The sequence below is a fragment of the Alexandromys fortis genome, unplaced genomic scaffold (assembly GCF_014885135.2).
Source record: "Alexandromys fortis isolate MF-2015 unplaced genomic scaffold, M_Fortis_MF-2015_v1.1 scaffold_161, whole genome shotgun sequence".
Lineage (NCBI taxonomy): Eukaryota > Metazoa > Chordata > Mammalia > Rodentia > Cricetidae > Alexandromys > Alexandromys fortis.
In genome coordinates, this window is record NW_026068073.1 from 1,384,993 (window position 1) to 1,402,587 (window position 17,595).

At 55.9% G+C, this 17,595-nt stretch overlaps 2 protein-coding genes across 4 annotated transcripts; one reads left to right on the forward strand and one right to left on the reverse strand.

Moving 5' to 3' along the window:
- Positions 1-5,181: 5,181 nt before the first annotated feature.
- On the forward strand, positions 5,182-12,177 carry Ptov1 (PTOV1 extended AT-hook containing adaptor protein). 2 transcript variants are annotated; one of them, XR_007588589.1, is made up of 12 exons: positions 5,182-6,135; positions 8,047-8,184; positions 8,277-8,359; positions 8,435-8,492; positions 8,590-8,697; positions 9,902-10,057; positions 10,517-10,606; positions 10,721-10,794; positions 10,881-11,043; positions 11,531-11,728; positions 11,813-11,877; positions 12,050-12,177. XR_007588589.1 is itself a non-coding variant. In XM_050121362.1 (11 exons), the coding sequence occupies exons 1-11, from the start codon at positions 5,965-5,967 to the stop codon at positions 11,822-11,824; spliced, it is 1,251 nt and encodes a 416-aa protein (XP_049977319.1). In that variant the 5' UTR covers positions 5,183-5,964; the 3' UTR covers positions 11,825-12,177. The 2 variants fall into 2 exon arrangements, 1 of the variants encoding a protein (XP_049977319.1); XM_050121362.1 differs by having other exon boundaries at positions 5,183-6,135; positions 11,813-12,177.
- Positions 12,178-12,555: 378 nt separating this feature from the next.
- On the reverse strand, positions 12,556-17,238 carry Pnkp (polynucleotide kinase 3'-phosphatase). 2 transcript variants are annotated; one of them, XM_050121361.1, is made up of 16 exons: positions 16,998-17,237; positions 16,428-16,474; positions 15,861-16,160; positions 15,083-15,162; positions 14,941-14,998; positions 14,705-14,812; positions 14,479-14,550; positions 13,977-14,025; positions 13,831-13,901; positions 13,627-13,719; positions 13,445-13,541; positions 13,296-13,357; positions 13,101-13,210; positions 12,929-13,016; positions 12,794-12,855; positions 12,556-12,707 (listed from the first exon to the last, which is right to left on the reverse strand). In XM_050121361.1, exons 1-16 carry the CDS (start codon positions 17,146-17,148, stop codon positions 12,584-12,586), a joined length of 1,572 nt encoding a protein of 523 aa, XP_049977318.1. In that variant the 5' UTR covers positions 17,149-17,237; the 3' UTR covers positions 12,556-12,583. The 2 variants fall into 2 exon arrangements, with proteins under 2 accessions (XP_049977318.1, XP_049977317.1); XM_050121360.1 differs by having other exon boundaries at positions 12,556-13,016; positions 16,998-17,238.
- Positions 17,239-17,595: the final 357 nt, after the last annotated feature.

A 17,595-nucleotide genomic window follows, 5' to 3' on the forward strand; every position in this document is an offset into this window, starting at 1 on the left:
CTTCTGGCCATGGGCTTTCCTTCTCTTTGACTGACCCACCCCCTCCTGGGACAGCCTGGCCCTGCTAGCCGGTGAGCTTCTGCACCTGCCCTGGGGTCTGGCTGGGAGGGGCTGGGAGGGCCCTTTCCCGGGTGATTCTCACAAACTGAAAGAGAATAGGGGACCCAGGTGCAGCTGAAGACGTGAAAGCAAGGTACTGACTTGGCCACGCAGCCATTGTGTGCCCGTGGCTCTGAGACATGGGATGCTAGGGACTGTGGCGAACCTGGAGAGCGCTTGCCCCGCCTGGCGGCCTTTAAACCAAAACCACACACACTGAGGACCAAACAAAATCTGCTGTGGGTCTCAGGAGACCACCAGGCCACCATTTGTGACCTCTAGAAGAACAAGACCCCGTGTGTGAGAGGTGGGCAGGGAACAGGAAGCTGGGAGAAGCAGGCAGGTTTCTGAAGGCAAAGAAGCGATCGGTACAGGGAGGCACTAGGCAGAAGTTCCAGGGAAACTGGGTTTGCTCTCAGAAGGGATTGGTTGAGAATGGTTGTGGTGGGCTTGGCAGGTAAGAATGGGTACTGACTGCTCTTGCAGAGGATCTGAGTTCAGTGACCAGCACCCAGGTCATGTGACTCACGGACACCTGTGCGCTCGCTGTGCCTGCACTCTTCTGGAAGCACACTTTGCTGTATTTATAAGTGATCATTGTAGTGTTTCCTGTCAGGTAGTGGTGCCAAATTGGACCAAGAATGTTCAGTTCCAGGAGGAACTGACTCCTCTGGCCTCTAAGGACACCTGCACACATGCATACACAGAATTAAAAATAGATTTCACAAGGAAAGGATGGTTGAGACACAGATTTGTCGTCCCAGCTGCTCAACAGGCTGGCCTCTCCACTTCACCTTCCCCGTGGGTCAGTGTTGCCCTGGCCCGGATTCTAAAGGCATGAAGGCTTGTGCAGCATGCAGGAGGGATTGTGGTCACTGACCAAAGCACACTCAAAGCAAAATGTGGCCAAACCTTACAACACAAACCAGCCAGCTTACATGGGCAGTCGGCTGGGAGAGGGAGCCGCCGGCAGAGTGCTCAGCACCGGTTTGTTTGGAGGTGGTCGCGCCCTGTAGTAGACCAGACTGACCTTGAACTCAGGGACCTGCCTTCAGCCAGCCCCTCCTGCCAGCCAAGGCTGTGTACACCTTTAGACCCAGCGCTTGTGAGGGGGAGACCAGAGGATCTTTATGAATTCAAAGCCAGCCTGGTCTACTGAGTGAGTTCCAGGACAGCCAGAGCTACACAGAGAAACCCTGCCTCAAAAAAGAACAAACCCTGGCCGGGCGGTGGTGGCGCGCGCCTTTAATCCCAGCACTCGGGAGGCAGAGGCAGGCGGATCTCTGTGAGTTCGAGACCAGCCTGGTCTACAAGAGCTAGTTCCAGGACAGGCTCCAAAACCACAGAGAAACCCTGACTCGAAAAACCAAAAAAAAAAAAAAAAAGAACAAACCCAAACCAAACGTGTGCCACCATGTCCAGAAGCATTACAGCCTTGACCAGGCCTGAGCTTGGGGGCGGGTAGGGGGGAGGACAGGAATTCTGCTTGCCAAAGTAGCAGGCCAGGCACAAGCCGAGGACAGAAAAATTAGGGAGAAAAGAGAGCAGCCAGGTTTTTTTCTCACCTGGAAGAGGATACTCAGGCAGGAACTACCGGAGTTCAAGGCCAGCTTGGTCTTCTCAGTTCCAACACAAGACAGATAGCAAGACCAAGTTCAAAACCAAAACAAAGACAGTCTGTCGTTGTGTGTAGAGTGCTTGTCCAGCCTTGGGGGCCCAGTGCCACAAACAACACTGTCAATCAGAACCTGTTTCTAAAGCAGAGATGACATTGGGCACCAACAAATGGGTCAGAGGTTAAGAACAGAGGGCCTGGATTCTTTTCCCAGGGTCCATGTCAGCCAGCTCACCCGCTCCCTCTTCTGGCTCCCCAGAGCACTGCATACCCGCATAGATTCATTCACAGTCACAGAAATGCAAAATTAGAAAATCTTCAGAAAACAAAGAAGTGACAGCCACTTCAGGCAGTGGTGGCGCATGCCTTTAATCTCACGATTTGTGAGGCAGAGGCAGGCGGATCTCTGTGAGTTCGAGGCCAACCTGGTCTACAGAGCGAGTTCCTGTCTAAAACTCCCACCACCCGAAAAAAGGCCTGCCTCTGCCTCCCAAGGGCTGGCATTAAAGGCGTGCGCCACCACTGCCTTAGATATGAAACTCTTCTGGCTAACGTGTAAATATAGGGAAAAATTAAGATGCTGGGAGGGGAAGGCAAGGCGCTTCAGTTTACCCACCGAGAGTGAGCCCCTGCAGCCGGAGAGGCTAAGTTCATTCTCAGTGTGTCTCTGAGTCTCCATTTCTCGGACCCACGTGAACCCACACACCCATGCCACCACCCAGGTTGCTCTCAAAACTCTTGAAGTACCAGAGGATGACCTTGAACTAATCTCCCAGGGCTGGGGTTACAGGCCTGCAGACCGTGTCTGGTTCATGCCATGCTCACAATGAACCCAGGATTCCTGCTAATGAATTACTGTTACCTGATTTCCAGCCCCTGCCCTGCTTTTGTGTGCACGTGTGAGGTGGGGTGTGTGTGGTCGGAGGATAACTTTTGAGAATCCTAGCCTTCTATTGCGAGTTTCAGGTGTTGAAATTCAGGTCACGTCCGACCCAACGGCTGGAAGTTTCTTTCTGTTGAGTCACCCACGGCATGCCCTGTCTGTGTTTTGAGGCAGGGTTTTCTGTGTAGCTCTGGCTGTCTTGGAACTCTCTATGTAGGCCAGGCTGGCCTCAAACTCACAGAGATCTGTCTGCCTCTTCCTCCTGAATGATGAAAGCCTTGCGCCATTGCCATCACCACACCCAGTTTCCCTTGCTTTTTTAATTTACATTTTTATTATATATTTTAAATGTTTCCTTTATGTTTATAGGTGTTTTGTCTGCATGTATATCTATATGTACTTTCTTGGTGCCTACAGAGGCCAAAAAAGGCATAGGATCAATCCCCTGGAACTGGAGTTAACAGATATTTGTGAGCTGCCAAGTGGGTGCTGGGGATCAAACCTGGGTCCTCTGGAAGAGCAATAAATGCTCTTAATTGCAACTTACCTCTCCTGTGCCTCCGCTTTTAGAGACAGAGTCTCAAATGTGTAGTCTTGGCTGTCCACAAACATACAAGGATTAAAAAACCTGGTGGTGGCACACATCTTTAATCCCAGCGCTAGGGATCAGAGGCAAGTATACCAGTGAGTTCAATGTCAGCCTGGTCTACAGAGTGAGTTCCAGGACAGCTAGGGATACACAGAAAAACATTGTGGCTCATGCCTTTAATCCCTGCCAAGCACTCAAGAGGCAGAGGCAGGTAAATTTCTGTAAGTTTGAGGCCAGCCTTGACTATATAGTGAGTTCCATACTAGCTAGAGCTACATAGACCTTGTCTAAACAAACAAAATTACCCCCTACAAAAATCCAAACCATCCACACACCCCTCCCGCCCCCCAGAAAAACTTGGCAGTGATCTGTCATAGCCCTGAAGTGTGGCGCCGTGCTTCCTGCCTCCCATACCAAAGAGGAACGTCATAGCTAGGGCATATTGGCAATGCCTATGCCCTTGAGCAGCTAGGGTAGGAAGATCTGGAGTTCAAGACCGGCCTGAGCTACATAGCGAGACATTTCCTAAAAGCAGTGAAAAGGTGGGAAGATGTCTCAGCCTGTTAAGGCACCTGCAGCAAACCCTAGAGCTGAGTTCATCCCTGGGTTAACTCCAAAGAGTGATGCTGACTTCCACCAATGAGCAGTGACTCTGTGTGTGTGTGTGTGTGTGTGAGAGAGAGAGAGAGAGAGAGAGAGAGAGAGAGAGAGAGAGAGAGAGAGAGAGAGAGAGAGAGAGAAANGTGTGTGTGTGTGTGTGTGTGAGAGAGAGAGAGAGAGAGAGAGAGAGAGAGAGAGAGAGAGAGAGAGAGAGAGGGAGAGAAAGAGAATAAACAAACGGCAAAACAAATCAAAATAGAGGCTGGAGAGATGGCAGAGGAAGTAGACCCAGATTTGAGGCCTAGCATCTACATGGCGGCTCACAAACATCTTTAACTCCAGTTCCAGGGGATCCTAAACTCTTCCAGCCTGTGCAGTTGCCAGGCAGGCAAGCACAAGGTGTAGAGGCACACATGCAGGCAAAACACCCCCCCACACAAGCATAAAACTTTAAAAATAAGAAATTGTTCCCCCTAGACAGCTCTGCCCCACCTGTTCTTCAGTCTGACTTCTGCTTCAGTGAGGGCGACCTTGGCTTTGTCTGGCATCCTATATCCCACCCTCTCTTACAAAACCTTTGGGCTCAGGTTCAAAACCAGCTGTTGCCACTGACTGCTGCCAATCCCACTGCAGCCATGCACCCTCCACCAGCCCCCAGTCAGCTTTGGCTCTGCCGAAACTGCAGTCCTGTGTAGTCCAGGCTGGCTTTGGTCTCACTAGGTTGCTTGCTGATGCTGGCTTTGAACTCCTGGTCCTTGTCCCTTCACCTCTTGATTACTGCTGTGTGCCACTACTAGGTTCTCCCGTTGTTTTATTTTTTTGAGACAAGGCCGTTGCTAAGTTAGCTGTCCAGTCAGGCTTTGAACTTTATAGTCCAAGCAGGCTCTGAATTACTGTGTGCGTATCTGCCATGGGACTTGTGTGGGGCTCAGGCACTTTGCAGGGGTTGGTTTGCTCCTTGTGTGGGTTAGCAAGATTGTCATGCTTCATGGCAGGCAGGCAAGGACTCTTACCAGCTGAGCTCTCTTGCTTCTCTCTCTCTCTCTCTCTCTCTCTCTCTCTCTCTCTCTCTCTCTCTCTCTCTCTCTCTTTGTTTAAATCAACTATAAAACACAACATTAAATAAAGCTAGCCTCCTGCGCAGGGCATTTGTTCCGGTTAGCTTGTGGTATGTGCTGCGAGGGGCCAGGTATAATTTGGTGAAAGTATTGTATAAATCATTTAGGCAGAACACGGTAGACTACCAATAGGTTTTCTTGTTTAAAAAAAGGCAAGGGAGAGCTTTTCCTTGCACGCCAAAGGCTTCAAGTTCAACTCTCAGTACCCTACTACTTCGACAGCCAAGTGTGAGGATGCATACTCCCAATAAAGGAGGAGACAGAACGCTCCGGAGCTCGAGGTCAGCCGGGGGCCACACAGGTAACATTTGAGTAGATACGGCGCGAAGCACTTATCACAATGAGTTAATTTGAGCTCAGGTACTCTAAGGCTAGGTAACATCACAGGTGAAAAACCGAAGCAAGAAATACCCCTGCGCAGTCCTGCTATAAGGCACAAGGGACGGTAGGCGTGCCCAGAGCGAAAGGGCAAGAGGCTAGGCCCGGCCTCCAGATCCCGCCCAGGCCGCGCGAGGCCAGCTGGGAGTTGTAGTTTGTGCACCATGCCACGTCACCGCCTACGCCGGTCCTTTCATCCACCCCTCGCTCTATTGGTAGGTTCCGTCGCGCCGCCCATTAGCTTGTCTACTGCCTTCTGTTCCCCCCAGCAGAGAGGACTTGGTATCGTCCCACCTACTCAAACTTTATTGCAGTTTCTCCTTCTTGTGATTTCCAACTCTTGTCATTTCCAAGTCCGAAATCCTCCCTCTGACCTTGGTAGGCTCCAGTCACACCCCCCTCACGGCTCCAGCTGTGTTTCTCAACGCACTTCTCCGTTCTGCGTTGGTTTGCGCCGACCTCCCCCCTCGCTCCGCGTTGGTCGGCTCCGGTCCCCCCCCTCGCTCCGCGTTGGTCGGCGCCGGGCTCCCCCGCTCGCTGCAGTGGTTCGGCCTCGGCGACCCCTCAGCGGCGCGTCCCCCGCCGCCGCGGTCCCGCTCCGCGTCTTCCTGAAGCCGCGCTCCCGCGCCTATCGGTCGGCGGACCCGCAGCCCCCCGTGAGGCCCACGGCCTCCCGCTCGCCATGGTCCGCCCGCGCCGTGCCCCGCACCGCTCCGGTGCCGGGGGCCCCCTCGGAGGTCGCGGCCGGCCACCGCGGCCCCTGGTCGTGCGCGCTGTGCGCTCGCGTTCCTGGCCCGCCGGTCCTCGAGGCCCGCAGCCCCCGCGGATCCGGGCCCGCTCGGCCCCTCCCATGGTGAGTCCCCGGGTCCTCTTCCAGAGCCTTCCACGCACGCCCCGCCCTGCCGCCCCTCCTCTGGCTGGCGCCTTTGTCCGCAGCGCCCACGGGTCTCCCGCGGGAGGGCGCACCCGGAGTCCCGGATCAGCCTCTGGTCCGCTCCCCTTTGTTGCGCGGCGGCTTGGGCGGGGGGCGGGGTACGGGGGCGGGGCGGGTTCGAATTACTGCTGACCGCGCGTTCGGCTGCACACGCGCGCGGGGTCGCCTGGCGTGAGCGCCTGTTTTTCCAATTGCAAAGTTGGTCCTCGGGCTCCGGGCCTGGAAATAGGCGAGGAGCCCGGCGTATACACTCGCGCCCAGCTGTTGCTTGCGGGGGCGTTGTCCCCTCGGGGCCAGATGGCGACTGTGGACAGTCCCCTCTATTTGCGCGCCCGCCCCGCGGCGAGCCCAGACCTTAAGCCTGAAGGTAAGGAAGGCTTAAGGTAAACATTCAGCTGTGTAGGTTCGTGTGGCTGTCGCCTCTGCCCACAATATAACGTGCGTGCACTTTCTAGAAACATTGAGGTTTTCTTGGGAAACAAAACTGCCCATTGTGATGGTTGACTCGTGGCCACACCTGCGCATGCTTGGCCAGCTCTGAGCTATTCCCTGGCTTCGCTCTGACCGCTTCAGTACCCTGTGATGACGTTGGCCACGGCCGAGCCTAGGCGGGTTTGCTACTGGGATCACCTGCGGAACGCAGACACACCCCTCGCTGTAACGCAGCAGCTTAGGCCTGAAGCTTTCCCTTAATGTTGGACGCTGCTTCTTGGGGTCCTCAGATGCGTCCCTTCGCCACAAATGTGGCTTGGCTTTGCCACAGCAAGTCAGACATGCGTGGACGCGAACTTATCCAGAGTCGCGCTTAATGGAGTCCCTAACTGTGCTCTCACTACCAGTGTGTTCCCTGCTGTTGCGGGCATACAGGTGTTCGTGGGGTCAGGCAAAAACAAATCAGAAGCATTTCAGTGGTTCCCCCACCCCACACTTAAACAGTCTGGGATTTCTTTTGCGTGCTTAAGTATGTTTGCCTGATTTCATTTAGGCCCCACTGTGGTCGCTCACACACTGACACGTGAGCACTTGTAGTGTTATCTCAAAGCACGCGTGCAGGCCAGGCGGCCCAGTCCCGTTTGCTGTAATCCCGAGGGCTTGGTGCTGCAGGGCTATGCTCATCACGAAGGCCCCTCGGCAGTGTTAACTGAAGACCTAGGCTGGTCTGCTACTTAAGACGCCGGGAGAACACGTTCTGGTTTGTCATCACGCAGGGTGTAAAGGCCTCATGAGCTTAGACATGAGCAGCGGATGCCTTCGCGATTATCAGAAGGGTCTTCAGCCTGGAGGCACGACCGGTCTGTTTGTTCAAAGGCTGGGCCAGGACCCCGCTTGTTTGGTGTTTTTTTTTTTTTTTTTTTTTTTTGGAAATGTTTCAGCTGAAGAGTTTAGCTTGCACCCTGGGGTGGGAGAAGGGAGGATCTGTGGCTTTGCTTAGCAACATCGTTCAGCATTCATTCAGGTCAAATGTTTGGTGCAAGGTAGCCTCTGGGAATCTCCCCATTTTTCTCCAGGATCGTCTTTTAACTTGGTGTCTGGTTTATGTCTCCTTGGGGTTCTCAGGAAAGGCCGTCCTTTGTGGGAGTCTCCTCTTGGGGGACAGTGAGTGGTCTTAGGGTGGCTCTGAGCTGGGGCCTGGATGCAGCCCATAGCTTTCTGACAGTGGTCTAAGGGCGAGAATGCCAAGATGGTTGCTTTGAGGTTTTGATTGCTGGGGAAGGGATTGGGACTTGGAGTGTGTACCTGGAGACTGAGTCTGGACCTGAGGATGTCCCCTCTGGGAAGTGTGCAATGGTCTAGCTTTGAATGACCTCAGAATTCTCCTCTCTGCTGCAGGAAGGTGCTCGAGTCTTTGGGGCCCTCGGGCCTATTGGGCCCTCTTCACCTGGGCTCTCTCTTGGGGGACTTGCAGTGAATGAGCACCGGCTCAGCAACAAACTGCTGGCCTGGAGTGGCGTGCTGGAGTGGCAGGAGGTGAGCCTGGCTGGGTCCAGATGCCTGGGTTAGTGGAGGGTATGGATGGCTTGGGCGCTGGGCTGAGTCTTCCACCCGCCTCCCGCCTGCAGAAGCGTAGACCCTTCTCGGACTCCACAGCCAAGCTGAAGCGCACCCTGCCCTGCCAGGCCTACGTGAACCGGGGCGAGAACCTGTGAGTGTGGGAGTGGGCAGAGCCTGGGGCAGCCTAGGATGCAGGGAATGGCTTCTGATGCACTCCCTACTGCAGGGAGACGGACCAGTGGCCCCAGAAGCTGATCATGCAGCTCATCCCACAGCAGCTGCTGGTGAGACCAGTGGGACTGTGCCCCCAGAGCCAAACTTGCTCCCCAGGCTCTTCCCATGCTTGCCTTACATGATCAGTGGTGCCCTTGTCATCCACAGACCACACTGGGCCCCCTCTTCCGAAACTCTCAGCTGGCCCAGTTCCACTTCACCAACAGAGACTGTGACTCGCTCAAGGGCCTCTGCCGCATCATGGGCAACGGCTTCGTGAGTGGGGATGGGGGCCGGTGGGGCGGGACCGAGTTCTGCCCTGTGATGGGAGTCTTCTTGTACCTCTTCGTGGTCATCCCAGGATCTTGGTGGGTGGTACTTGAGCTTATGGGCCGGCCAGAGTGCGCAAAATGTTCCCAGCTGCTGCCTTGCTTCTCAGGGCTGCGTGCGTGCGTGCGTGCGTGCGTGCGTGCGTCTGTCTGTCTGTCTGTGTGGTGGTGGTGGTGGTGGTGGTGGTGGTGGTTGGCGGTGTTCTTGCCATCTGGTGACCAGTCCCTACTGTTGTGGACCCAGTCTGAGGTCCCTGGACTGGACAGGTGGTGGGACAGGATGGAAGGAAGCCACCAACCCATGCATGCTGAGGACTAGACTCCAGACTCGTCCCCAGCTCTGCCTTAGTCTGGTTTGCCTCTCCCACTTGACCACTTCCACGGATCATATCCCTTTCTGGGCCCCACAGACTTGGGACATGTGAGGCTGCAACCTTGTGCCAGCAGCAGCTCTGGGATAGTATTCTGGAGCTGGGCCCGGGGTCTGGAGAATTCGTGTAGAAGGCTGGCCAATGAGGTAGAGGTTCTTGTCCATCCTGGCACAGGATGGGGTGGCCTACAGGTAGCTGTCCTCCCATTGAAGAGGGAGGACTGGCATCTCAGCTGTGGTTGTATAGTTTCAGCTACGTAGCAGCCACTGTGTATGCGGTTGCTGTGTCTTACAGGTGGGGACACTGGGATCCTAACATGGGAGGTGCCTTTCCTTGAGTGACAGACACAGCAGCCTGGCCTGCCGCCTGTTCTTTAAAAATTTAGGGATTGGTTTTTGATCATTTATGGTGTGTGTGTCATGTGTATGCCTGGTGCTGCAGAGACCAGAAGAGGGCATCAGATCCCATGGGACTGTGGAAAACTGAACTGGGAACCAAACCTTGGTCCAAACAAGAACAGCCAGGTGTCACTGCTGTACCTTCTCTCCAGTCCCTGCCACCTGCTATTACCCCAGCAGCAAGGCTGGGGCTGGTAGAGAAGGGAGGGACACTGCCATATAGGTCTTTGGTGCCTACCTGCCCGTGTCCTGCCCCTCATCAGTGACTCACCTGCTCTTGGGAAAACCTTGATTGAGCCGTGTTTTGGTGCCCTGGCCTATCCGAGCAGGTCAGCCGTTGAGTTGGAGGGCCAGGCCCTGATCTGCAGCCCTGTCCCCACAGGCGGGCTGCATGCTCTTCCCCCACATTTCCCCTTGCGAGGTGCGCGTGCTCATGCTCCTGTACTCATCCAAGAAGAAGATCTTCATGGGCCTCATCCCCTACGACCAGAGTGGCTTTGTCAATGCCATACGGCAGGTCATCACCACCCGCAAACAGGTGTGCCAGCTGGGTGCAGCCTGGCTCTGGTCCCAGTCGGTACAGCATCTACACTTGGCTGGAGGGTGATGAAGGCAGGAAGGAGGAGCACCAGGGAGCTGGGAGGAGACAGGGCTTGGCGGGGAAGGGATTTTATAGGTTTTGAAGGGTACAGGGGATGGCCCGGGGGTGGGTCCTGGGGGTGGAATTCTCTGTAAAGCAGGAGTGGGTTGGCAAGAGGCCCAAAGTCTCTGGAGGGTGACCTGTGTCTTGACACCTGGCTTTCAAATGGCGTTCACCTGGTAGCTGCTAAAGGTAGTTGTGGGCCTCCACACCACCCGGGGTAGAGACTTATCTTGACAGTGATGAGGGCAGGACCAGGCCTCGGCCTGCTTGGACTGTGGTCAGGGCTGCAGCCAGCTAGTGAGTGGGAAGTTAGGAGTTGAAGCTGCTGGCAGCAGCTGGTGTCCTGTCCCACAGGCCGTGGGCCCTGGAGGCGTGCACTCTGGACCTGTTCAGATTGTCAACAACAAATTCCTGGCATGGAGTGGTGTCATGGAGTGGCAGGAGGTGAGCTGCTGGGCCGTGTGGGCTGTTGGCCCACCCTCTTCCCTCCCCTGAAGTGTGGGCTGTTGGCCCACCTCCCTTCCCTCCCCTGAAGTGCCCTCTCGCTTTGCCCCAAAGCCCAGGCCTGAGCCCAATAGCCGGTCCAAGAGGTGGCTGCCATCCCACGTCTACGTCAACCAAGGGGAGATCCTGTGAGTGGGGTGGGGTGGGCAGGCGAGTGGGCGGTGCAGGCCTCTGGGGAGACCTTATGTCTGACAGCTGCTGTCTGGTGTGGCAGGAGGACGGACCAGTGGCCACGGAAGCTCTTCATGCAGCTCATCCCGCAGCAGCTGCTGACCACCCTGGTGCCGCTGTTCCGGAACTCGCGCCTGGTACAGTTTCACTTCACCAAGGACATGGACACTCTGAAGAGTCTGTGCCGGGTCATGGACAATGGCTTCGTGAGTAGAGGGCCTGCGGCCTGCAGCTGCACCAGGGCCTCCTAGGTTTGCATGTTTGTCCCCTCCCTCCGCCAGCCCTCTACTGGAGAACTGAGGCACCAGCTTGTCATTACATAGACACTGTGCCAGCAGGTGCCTGCCTTGTGACAGCCCCCTCCCCACCACTGCATGCTGTTCAGCTTGGCTAAAACTCCCAGAGAATTGGGAGGCCTGTAGCTCCCGGGCCAGATCCTCCGCTCTGGGGCTTTGGTTTCCCTTTGTGAACAGGGGATCCTTGAGCTGCAACTCAGGGGGTACTCAGGACATGGCGGGGGGCTTGGTTATTGGCACTGTTAACATAGCCAGGGTCTCAGTGTAAAGGAACAGGGCTCACTCAGGGTGGGCCACATACCTGGCAGCTTTAGGCCCCTAGGACCTGCTTTTAGGGATCCCAGTGTGTGGCTGAGGGGTGTGTAGATGAGTGTCCTGACTTGGGGCCTGCTGTTAGGCGGGCTGTGTGCACTTCTCCTATAAGGCCTCCTGCGAGGTGCGCGTGCTCATGCTCCTGTACTCCTCGGAGAAGAAGATCTTCATCGGCCTCATCCCGCACGACCAGAGCAACTTTGTCAACGGCATCCGGCGTGTCATCGCCAACCAGCAGCAGGTCCTGCAGCGAAGCCTGGAGCAGGAGCAGCAGCAGCGAGGGGTGAGGTGGCTCTGCCATGCGTGCTCTCGTGGGCCCTGCCCCGGGTGCCCACTTCTGAACCTCCCTTGGCTTCTTTCTCTGCAGATGGGTGGCTAGTGGACTCCCAGGCTGGGTGGGCCACAGTCCCAGACGAGGCCCAGTGGAGATTGGTGAGCAGCACTTGTTTTCCCAGGAAGCAGCAGGGTGGCCCTGGCTTTAGGGAAGCCACTGCATGAGGCACTGCCTTCTGGGACGTGTGTCCCTGGCAAGGTATGGGTGCCAGGGCCTAGGGGTGGGGTGCAGTCTCACGAGTAGAAGCCACCCCCTCCTACTGCCTCCCAGGTCAGATGCTTCTGAGCAGGGGCTCCTGGGGACTGTACCTGCCCAGCAACCTGAAGGACAGCGTCCTGAGGTCTCCAAGGATGGTCCTTGCCTCTGTATGTTTCCCTAATAAAGCCTTTTAACCCACACGCTGTCCCTCCCTGCTAATTTTATGCTCAGTGCACGATGAGTGTGTCCAGAAGTCACACAGCATGGATCCAGCCATGTGCAGAGCTGAGTCTGGCGGTTTAGGGGATGTGTCCCGTTAGGTGGAAAGGTAGGCTTATGAGGCTAGTCACCACAGTGATGGCCTGCCTTTGTTACGTTTAAGCAAATTTACATAAGGTCTAGTGTCCCACAACTGGGTTCTAACACCTGTTGCTGACTCTAGCACCCCAGAATGGCCCTGGCTGCTCAATTCCTCAGCCAGGTGTGCTGAGTGCACAACAGCCCACTTGTAAGCCCAGGTTCAGTGTAGAATGCCATGGCAGGTTTGCCTCCCACATGCCCAGCAAGGTGGTCTTGAGCAGAGTAGCAACATTGTTTATTGTGGGCTCAGCCCTCCAAGAATTGGTGGTACAGCCGCTGCAGCGCTGGGTTCACATGTGTCCGTAGTCGGAATGGGATCTGAAGGATCTCCAGGAAGCCCTCGGCCAGTGTGGGTGGCTCAAACTGCTTCCTGTGGGATAGGGGTGTTAGGTGGGGGGGGGGGAGGCTCTGTACCCCATCACCTCCTGTACCCTTCAGTCCCCCAGGCCCCTGAACCTGTAACTGAACATGACCATGTCTGACACCGGTGCATGCGAGGGGTCGGTCATCTCGCGGAACTGCAGAAAGAGAGGCACAGAGGTCAGGGGGCATGGACTTAAAGAGAGGCAGAGCCTTGGAGGTGTGGCTCACCCTGTTGTTGTGGCGAGCCTGCTCCAGCGTAGCACAGAAGTTGAAGCAGCGACAGGGCACACCTGCATCTCTGGCACACTGGATGTACCTGTGGAGGGGGCAAGTGCTGCTATCGCTGCCACCCAGCACTCAGTCCTCATCCCCACCCCACCCCACCCCAGGGTTCCAGTACCTGGCCCTACTTGGGACATCTGGATTGGTGTTGTCAATCACAACTTGCTTCCCCTGCCTCAGTGCTGCCTGGCATGAGCTCACACAACGCTGCCATGACCCCAGCGTGTCCTATGGGACCCAGGACAGGTTACAGTCAGTCTGGAGAGTCCCACCCCAAGAACAGTGCTCCGAGGGAGGGTACAGCCCCACTCACCCTGTTTATGTGGACGTATCCAGCCGGCAACAGGTGTTCCTGGACGAAGGTGGACTTGCCAGCTGTGGGGAAGTGTGGCCATCAGCTAGAGTCTAGGAACCAAATGATTGCCGGGGGAGCAGGAGATTCGTCGGGCTGTGGCATCTCACCCCCAGGGAATCCTACTGTGACCACCACCTCTGGGTTGGGGCTGAGGAGGATGCTGGACTCTGGGATGTAGAGGGGCCCGGCGCTGGAGACTGTCCTCTGGCAGGGGAACAAAAGGGGGTGTAAGCCTGGGAGCCAAGCAAAAAAAAAAAAAGCCTCTCACGCTTTTCCCTTGGGGTCTCACCGGGTCAAAAGCTGGAAGCTCAAATCCAGCTGCTGTCCACTTAAGGAAGAACTCCTCTGGAGTGGCAAAGCGCAGGCCGATGTTGAGGGCGAACTGGGGGAGAGATGGGTCTGAAGGGTTCAGAGGTGCAGCAGAGGTGGGTGCGGGGAAGGATGGGGGACACGGATACCGCCAGGCTTACCAGGCGGATACCGCCAGGCTTACCAGGCGGTCTGCGCAAGAGAAGTCTTTCTTCTTTCTCCCTGGGGCCCAGTTGGCCGGGCGCCCTGCTGCATCTGTAAGGAGGGTGACCCTGTCCACCACTGAGCACAGACAAGGTTCCCCACACCCCCAAAGCCTGTTCCTCTTACCTCCCACGAAGATGCTGTCACTGATGGAAATGGGCATGCCCTCGTTGGCCTGCAAAGAGAGGCCGTGAGAAGCCCCTCCATATGGAACAGCAGAGGGACTGGCTGTACCCCATACACAAGAACTTTGCCGCTGCGTGTCTCGCCTGTTCCCCCAGTGGCTTCCAGAGGGCACACAACCCACAGCAGCCCTGACTCCCTTGCTCTTCCCACTCGGGTTGTCAGTGTCTGCCTTTCTAGATCTGTACCCTTGGGCCACCTCCTCAGCCACCTTCCCATGTCCCTGATATCTGCCAGGCTCTCCCCTCAGCCACGAGCATCTCTGCTCACCTACTGCTTTAGACCTCAGAGGCTAGACCCTGACCCCTGAGCTGCAGCTTCTCAGTTCCTCGGCTCTGCAGACAAGAGTACTGGTCTCCCAAGTCCAAAGCTGGGATTGACAGATGGCAGGGACCCGGGAGGGCAAAGGAGCAAAGGTCATGAGGGCTGGGCTGGGAATGCTCACCTGCTCCTGCAGATGGTCCCACATGCCACTCACTGGCTTCCGGTTTAGCCCTGCATGTGTTGCCACCAGCACCTGTGGAGGTGGCCAGGTTACAGGTCACAGTGCTCGGGATCTCCAAGGACATTCCTGTCAGCATAACCCCAGCTGAGGCCTCCATTCCATGCCTTAGCATGTTCTCTCTGGGTCCCAGTCCCGCACAGCCCCTCAGTGTCTCTTCTGGCAGTACCTGAAATGGGACCCCCAGCTTCTCCAATACAGCCTCCACCTTGGACTTGAACACCTCTGCTGGCAGCTTCCCTCGCCCAATGCCCATTTGGTTGGTGAAGATTACCAGCTAGGGACAGATAAGGACACACTGAAGACCCTCACCACAGCTCAGCCTGAACACTACACAAACACGCCCCCCCCCCCCCAAGGCACCACACCCTGTAGCTCTTCTAGAGAAGATCCACACCCATGTACCTTGTAACCCTCAGTATCCAGCTCCTGGAGCTTCTTTGGAATCTCCGGATACAGAATCCTGCAGTCAGTGGGAAGCAGCAAGGACTTGTAGTCTAGAGGACTCTGGGTTCCCATCTCAGCCTCTTCCCATGTCCCACCTCACCTCCAGTCACTGGGGCTGGTGGGGAAGACCTTTCCAGAGCGGGTGGTGATGAGAGTCCCATCTAGGTCAAAGGCAGCCACCTGGTGTCACCAAAAACAGGGACAGCAGTAGTGTCATCTCTGACCTTCCTCACAGGCTGACCAACACCAGCCCTTTGATACTGGGATCACCCTTAGGAACAGGCAACCGTCAAAAAAATGCATGATTGAGGGAGGGAAGACGGCACAGTACCATGTTGCTCCTGTGTCCTCTACTCCCCACTTTAATGGGGACCCATGTCCCACCCACACCCTTCCCCTGAGACTCTCCTGGGAGGATTAACAGCTCAGAAGGAGCAAAGGTCTCTGTTGGAAGAGCAGGAGAGATGACTAAATGGTTAGTGCACACACGTCAGGTGGCTCACAATCCCCAACTCCATCTCCAAGGAACCCAGTGCTCTCTGTACCTGTGTGCATGTGCTACACATAAAATCATGCAAGTTCACATAAATAAATGAGTAAATTTAAAAACAAAATTCACTGTTGACTGCGTGCCCAGCCAGGGACCAGACCCCCCCCCCCCATTTTCTGTAGCCTCATTTCAGAGTGGCCCATAAACACATCTAAGGTCTGGTCATCACTGATTTCAGGGCCTGCTCTGTATCCTGCCCCTCAGTGGTAGCAGTCACCAGACACAACTCAATCTCTGCTCACAACAGCGCAGGCTCAGAGACTTTGTAAGACTATCCCAAGGCTGCACAAAGTAAACTTTGAAGTAAATGACACGGCTGTGACCTCACCTTGCTTCGGGGCTTTACCCCAGATGCTGTGAACACCAGTAACTTCTTTAAGCTCTCCCAGCCAGGGGATGATTTCCGCACCCTCTTTTCCGGAGGCTCAGCATCCTCCAGGTCCACCGAATCCACAGGGGGAGTGCCCGGTGGAGTATCTGGCTGGGATCCTGATGTGCTAACTTCTTCCCAATGCAGGGTTAGGGGGTGTAGGCCATTGACTAGATACAGGGTGTCCCCCAAGCGTAGAGAAGCTGACAACCCTGGCTTCAACTCCTGGATCCCAACAGTTGATGGGTTAATGCCCAACTGCAGAGCAGAGAAAGGGAGAGCTAGAGTTGGCTTCACCCCTTTAGGGAACACCCGCCCCCTCACCAAGGCCAATACCCTATCTCACAAACAAACCCTTACTCTTCCCACCAATTCATTTCGTGCTACCAATCAGAACTTTGAAAGGTTACAGGTATCCAGTCTGGCACGGGGGAAAAGGGAATAGCTGATCAGCCTTCTGAAGAGCTGTGACCCACCCCTCCCCCTCCCCCAAGTCCTTGCTGCCCGTTGCTGAGACACTGGTACCTGTTTCACTGCCACTGTCCGGGTCTCAGGGTCTGCAATCAGCTCCACTGAGGGTAAGGGGATGGAGTCAGGGTTTACATCACGTATGGGGACATGGCCAGCTACAGACTACGTATTGCACTTCGGAGGAAGAGGCACTTTCCTCCCACCCCCAACACAGGGCCTCAAGTAGCCCAGAGTAGCCTAGAACTCGCCACACACTGGTGGCTGGCCTTAAACGGATTCTTATGTCTCTACCACTCAAGTGCCTGGATGACGGGTGAGCCCGAGGACCTCAATAGGACCGGGGTCTACACTCACAGAGGCCAGGGTCCCTAGGATGTCAGAGACCCGGGGGTGGCACAGGATAGGTCTATTTTTATCTGTAGGATCGGCTTGTTCCATGAGACACGTTGAGTAGACCTATACACCCTGCCCAGAGACCGTCTCTCTGCTGTGAGCATCCTCCTCCGCCCGGTGATAGTCTCCCGGACCCGCTCGGTCCCTCCCGGAAAGCCCCATCTAGCTCCTGGTTCGGCACAACCTCCCCTGCAACTCTCGCCGCCTCAATTTCACTTCTCCCGCGCCCACCTTGATTTCGGGAGCACTTCCGGTCCGTCACCTGGGTCAGGGGTCCCCGACCTAGGACCAGGGCTTGGCCACCCGACGGCAGAAATATAGGGGGTGGTCCCCCGGCGGGGCTCTGCAGCCACAAGCGGCCCCGGCATCCCAGCTGTGACATCCCGGGATGCGGCAAAGGAGAACAAACTCACGGCTCGGCAGCCAGTTATGGCCTGCTACCGGAAGTCCTGCCTTCCCACTAGAGTCGCCCGGAAATCCCGCGCCTTGCCTATGGGCGGGTTCAACGTTTCCTAGGCTACCACAGCGGTTCTAATACGTAGCTAGTGAGGATAGTTTACTGTTGGGGTCACTTCTGAGTTCATTCCCAAACTCACCAGTCAGAAGGTCTGAGTCCTCCCACAGCACATGCGCCGCCCCTGATTCGCCTGCGGCTTTATAAGCCCGCGTGGGTAAGGGGCATTTGGATCCGTGGGCACTAAGTCCCTACGAGGGAGTTAACTTGGTTTTGTTTTGTGATAGGGGCTCAGAATGTAGCCGTGTTGTTAAAATTCCTTTCTGGGCGTAGTGGCACATTGTCTAATCCCAGCACTGAAGAGGTAGAAGCCGG

What these genes read in the sequence shown, in the direction of transcription:
- Ptov1 (XM_050121362.1), top strand. Translation starts at nt 5,965, where the DNA reads ATGGTCCGCCCGCGCCGTGCCCCGCACCGCTCCGGTGCCGGGGGCCCC. An exon ending in GCGTGCTGGAGTGGCAGGAG is followed by an intron (nt 8,185 to 8,276) that starts GTGAGCCTGGCT and finishes TCCCGCCTGCAG; the next exon opens with AAGCGTAGACCCTTCTCGGA. An exon ending in GGGTCATGGACAATGGCTTC is followed by an intron (nt 11,044 to 11,530) that starts GTGAGTAGAGGG and finishes GCCTGCTGTTAG; the next exon opens with GCGGGCTGTGTGCACTTCTC.
- Pnkp (XM_050121360.1), bottom strand. Translation starts at nt 17,148, where the DNA reads ATGTCACAGCTGGGATGCCGGGGCCGCTTGTGGCTGCAGAGCCCCGCC. An exon ending in GGGTAAAGCCCCGAAGCAAG is followed by an intron (nt 15,163 to 15,860) that starts GTGAGGTCACAG and finishes TGGTGACACCAG; the next exon opens with GTGGCTGCCTTTGACCTAGA. An exon ending in GATGTCCCAAGTAGGGCCAG is followed by an intron (nt 13,017 to 13,100) that starts GTACTGGAACCC and finishes CCCCCTCCACAG; the next exon opens with GTACATCCAGTGTGCCAGAG.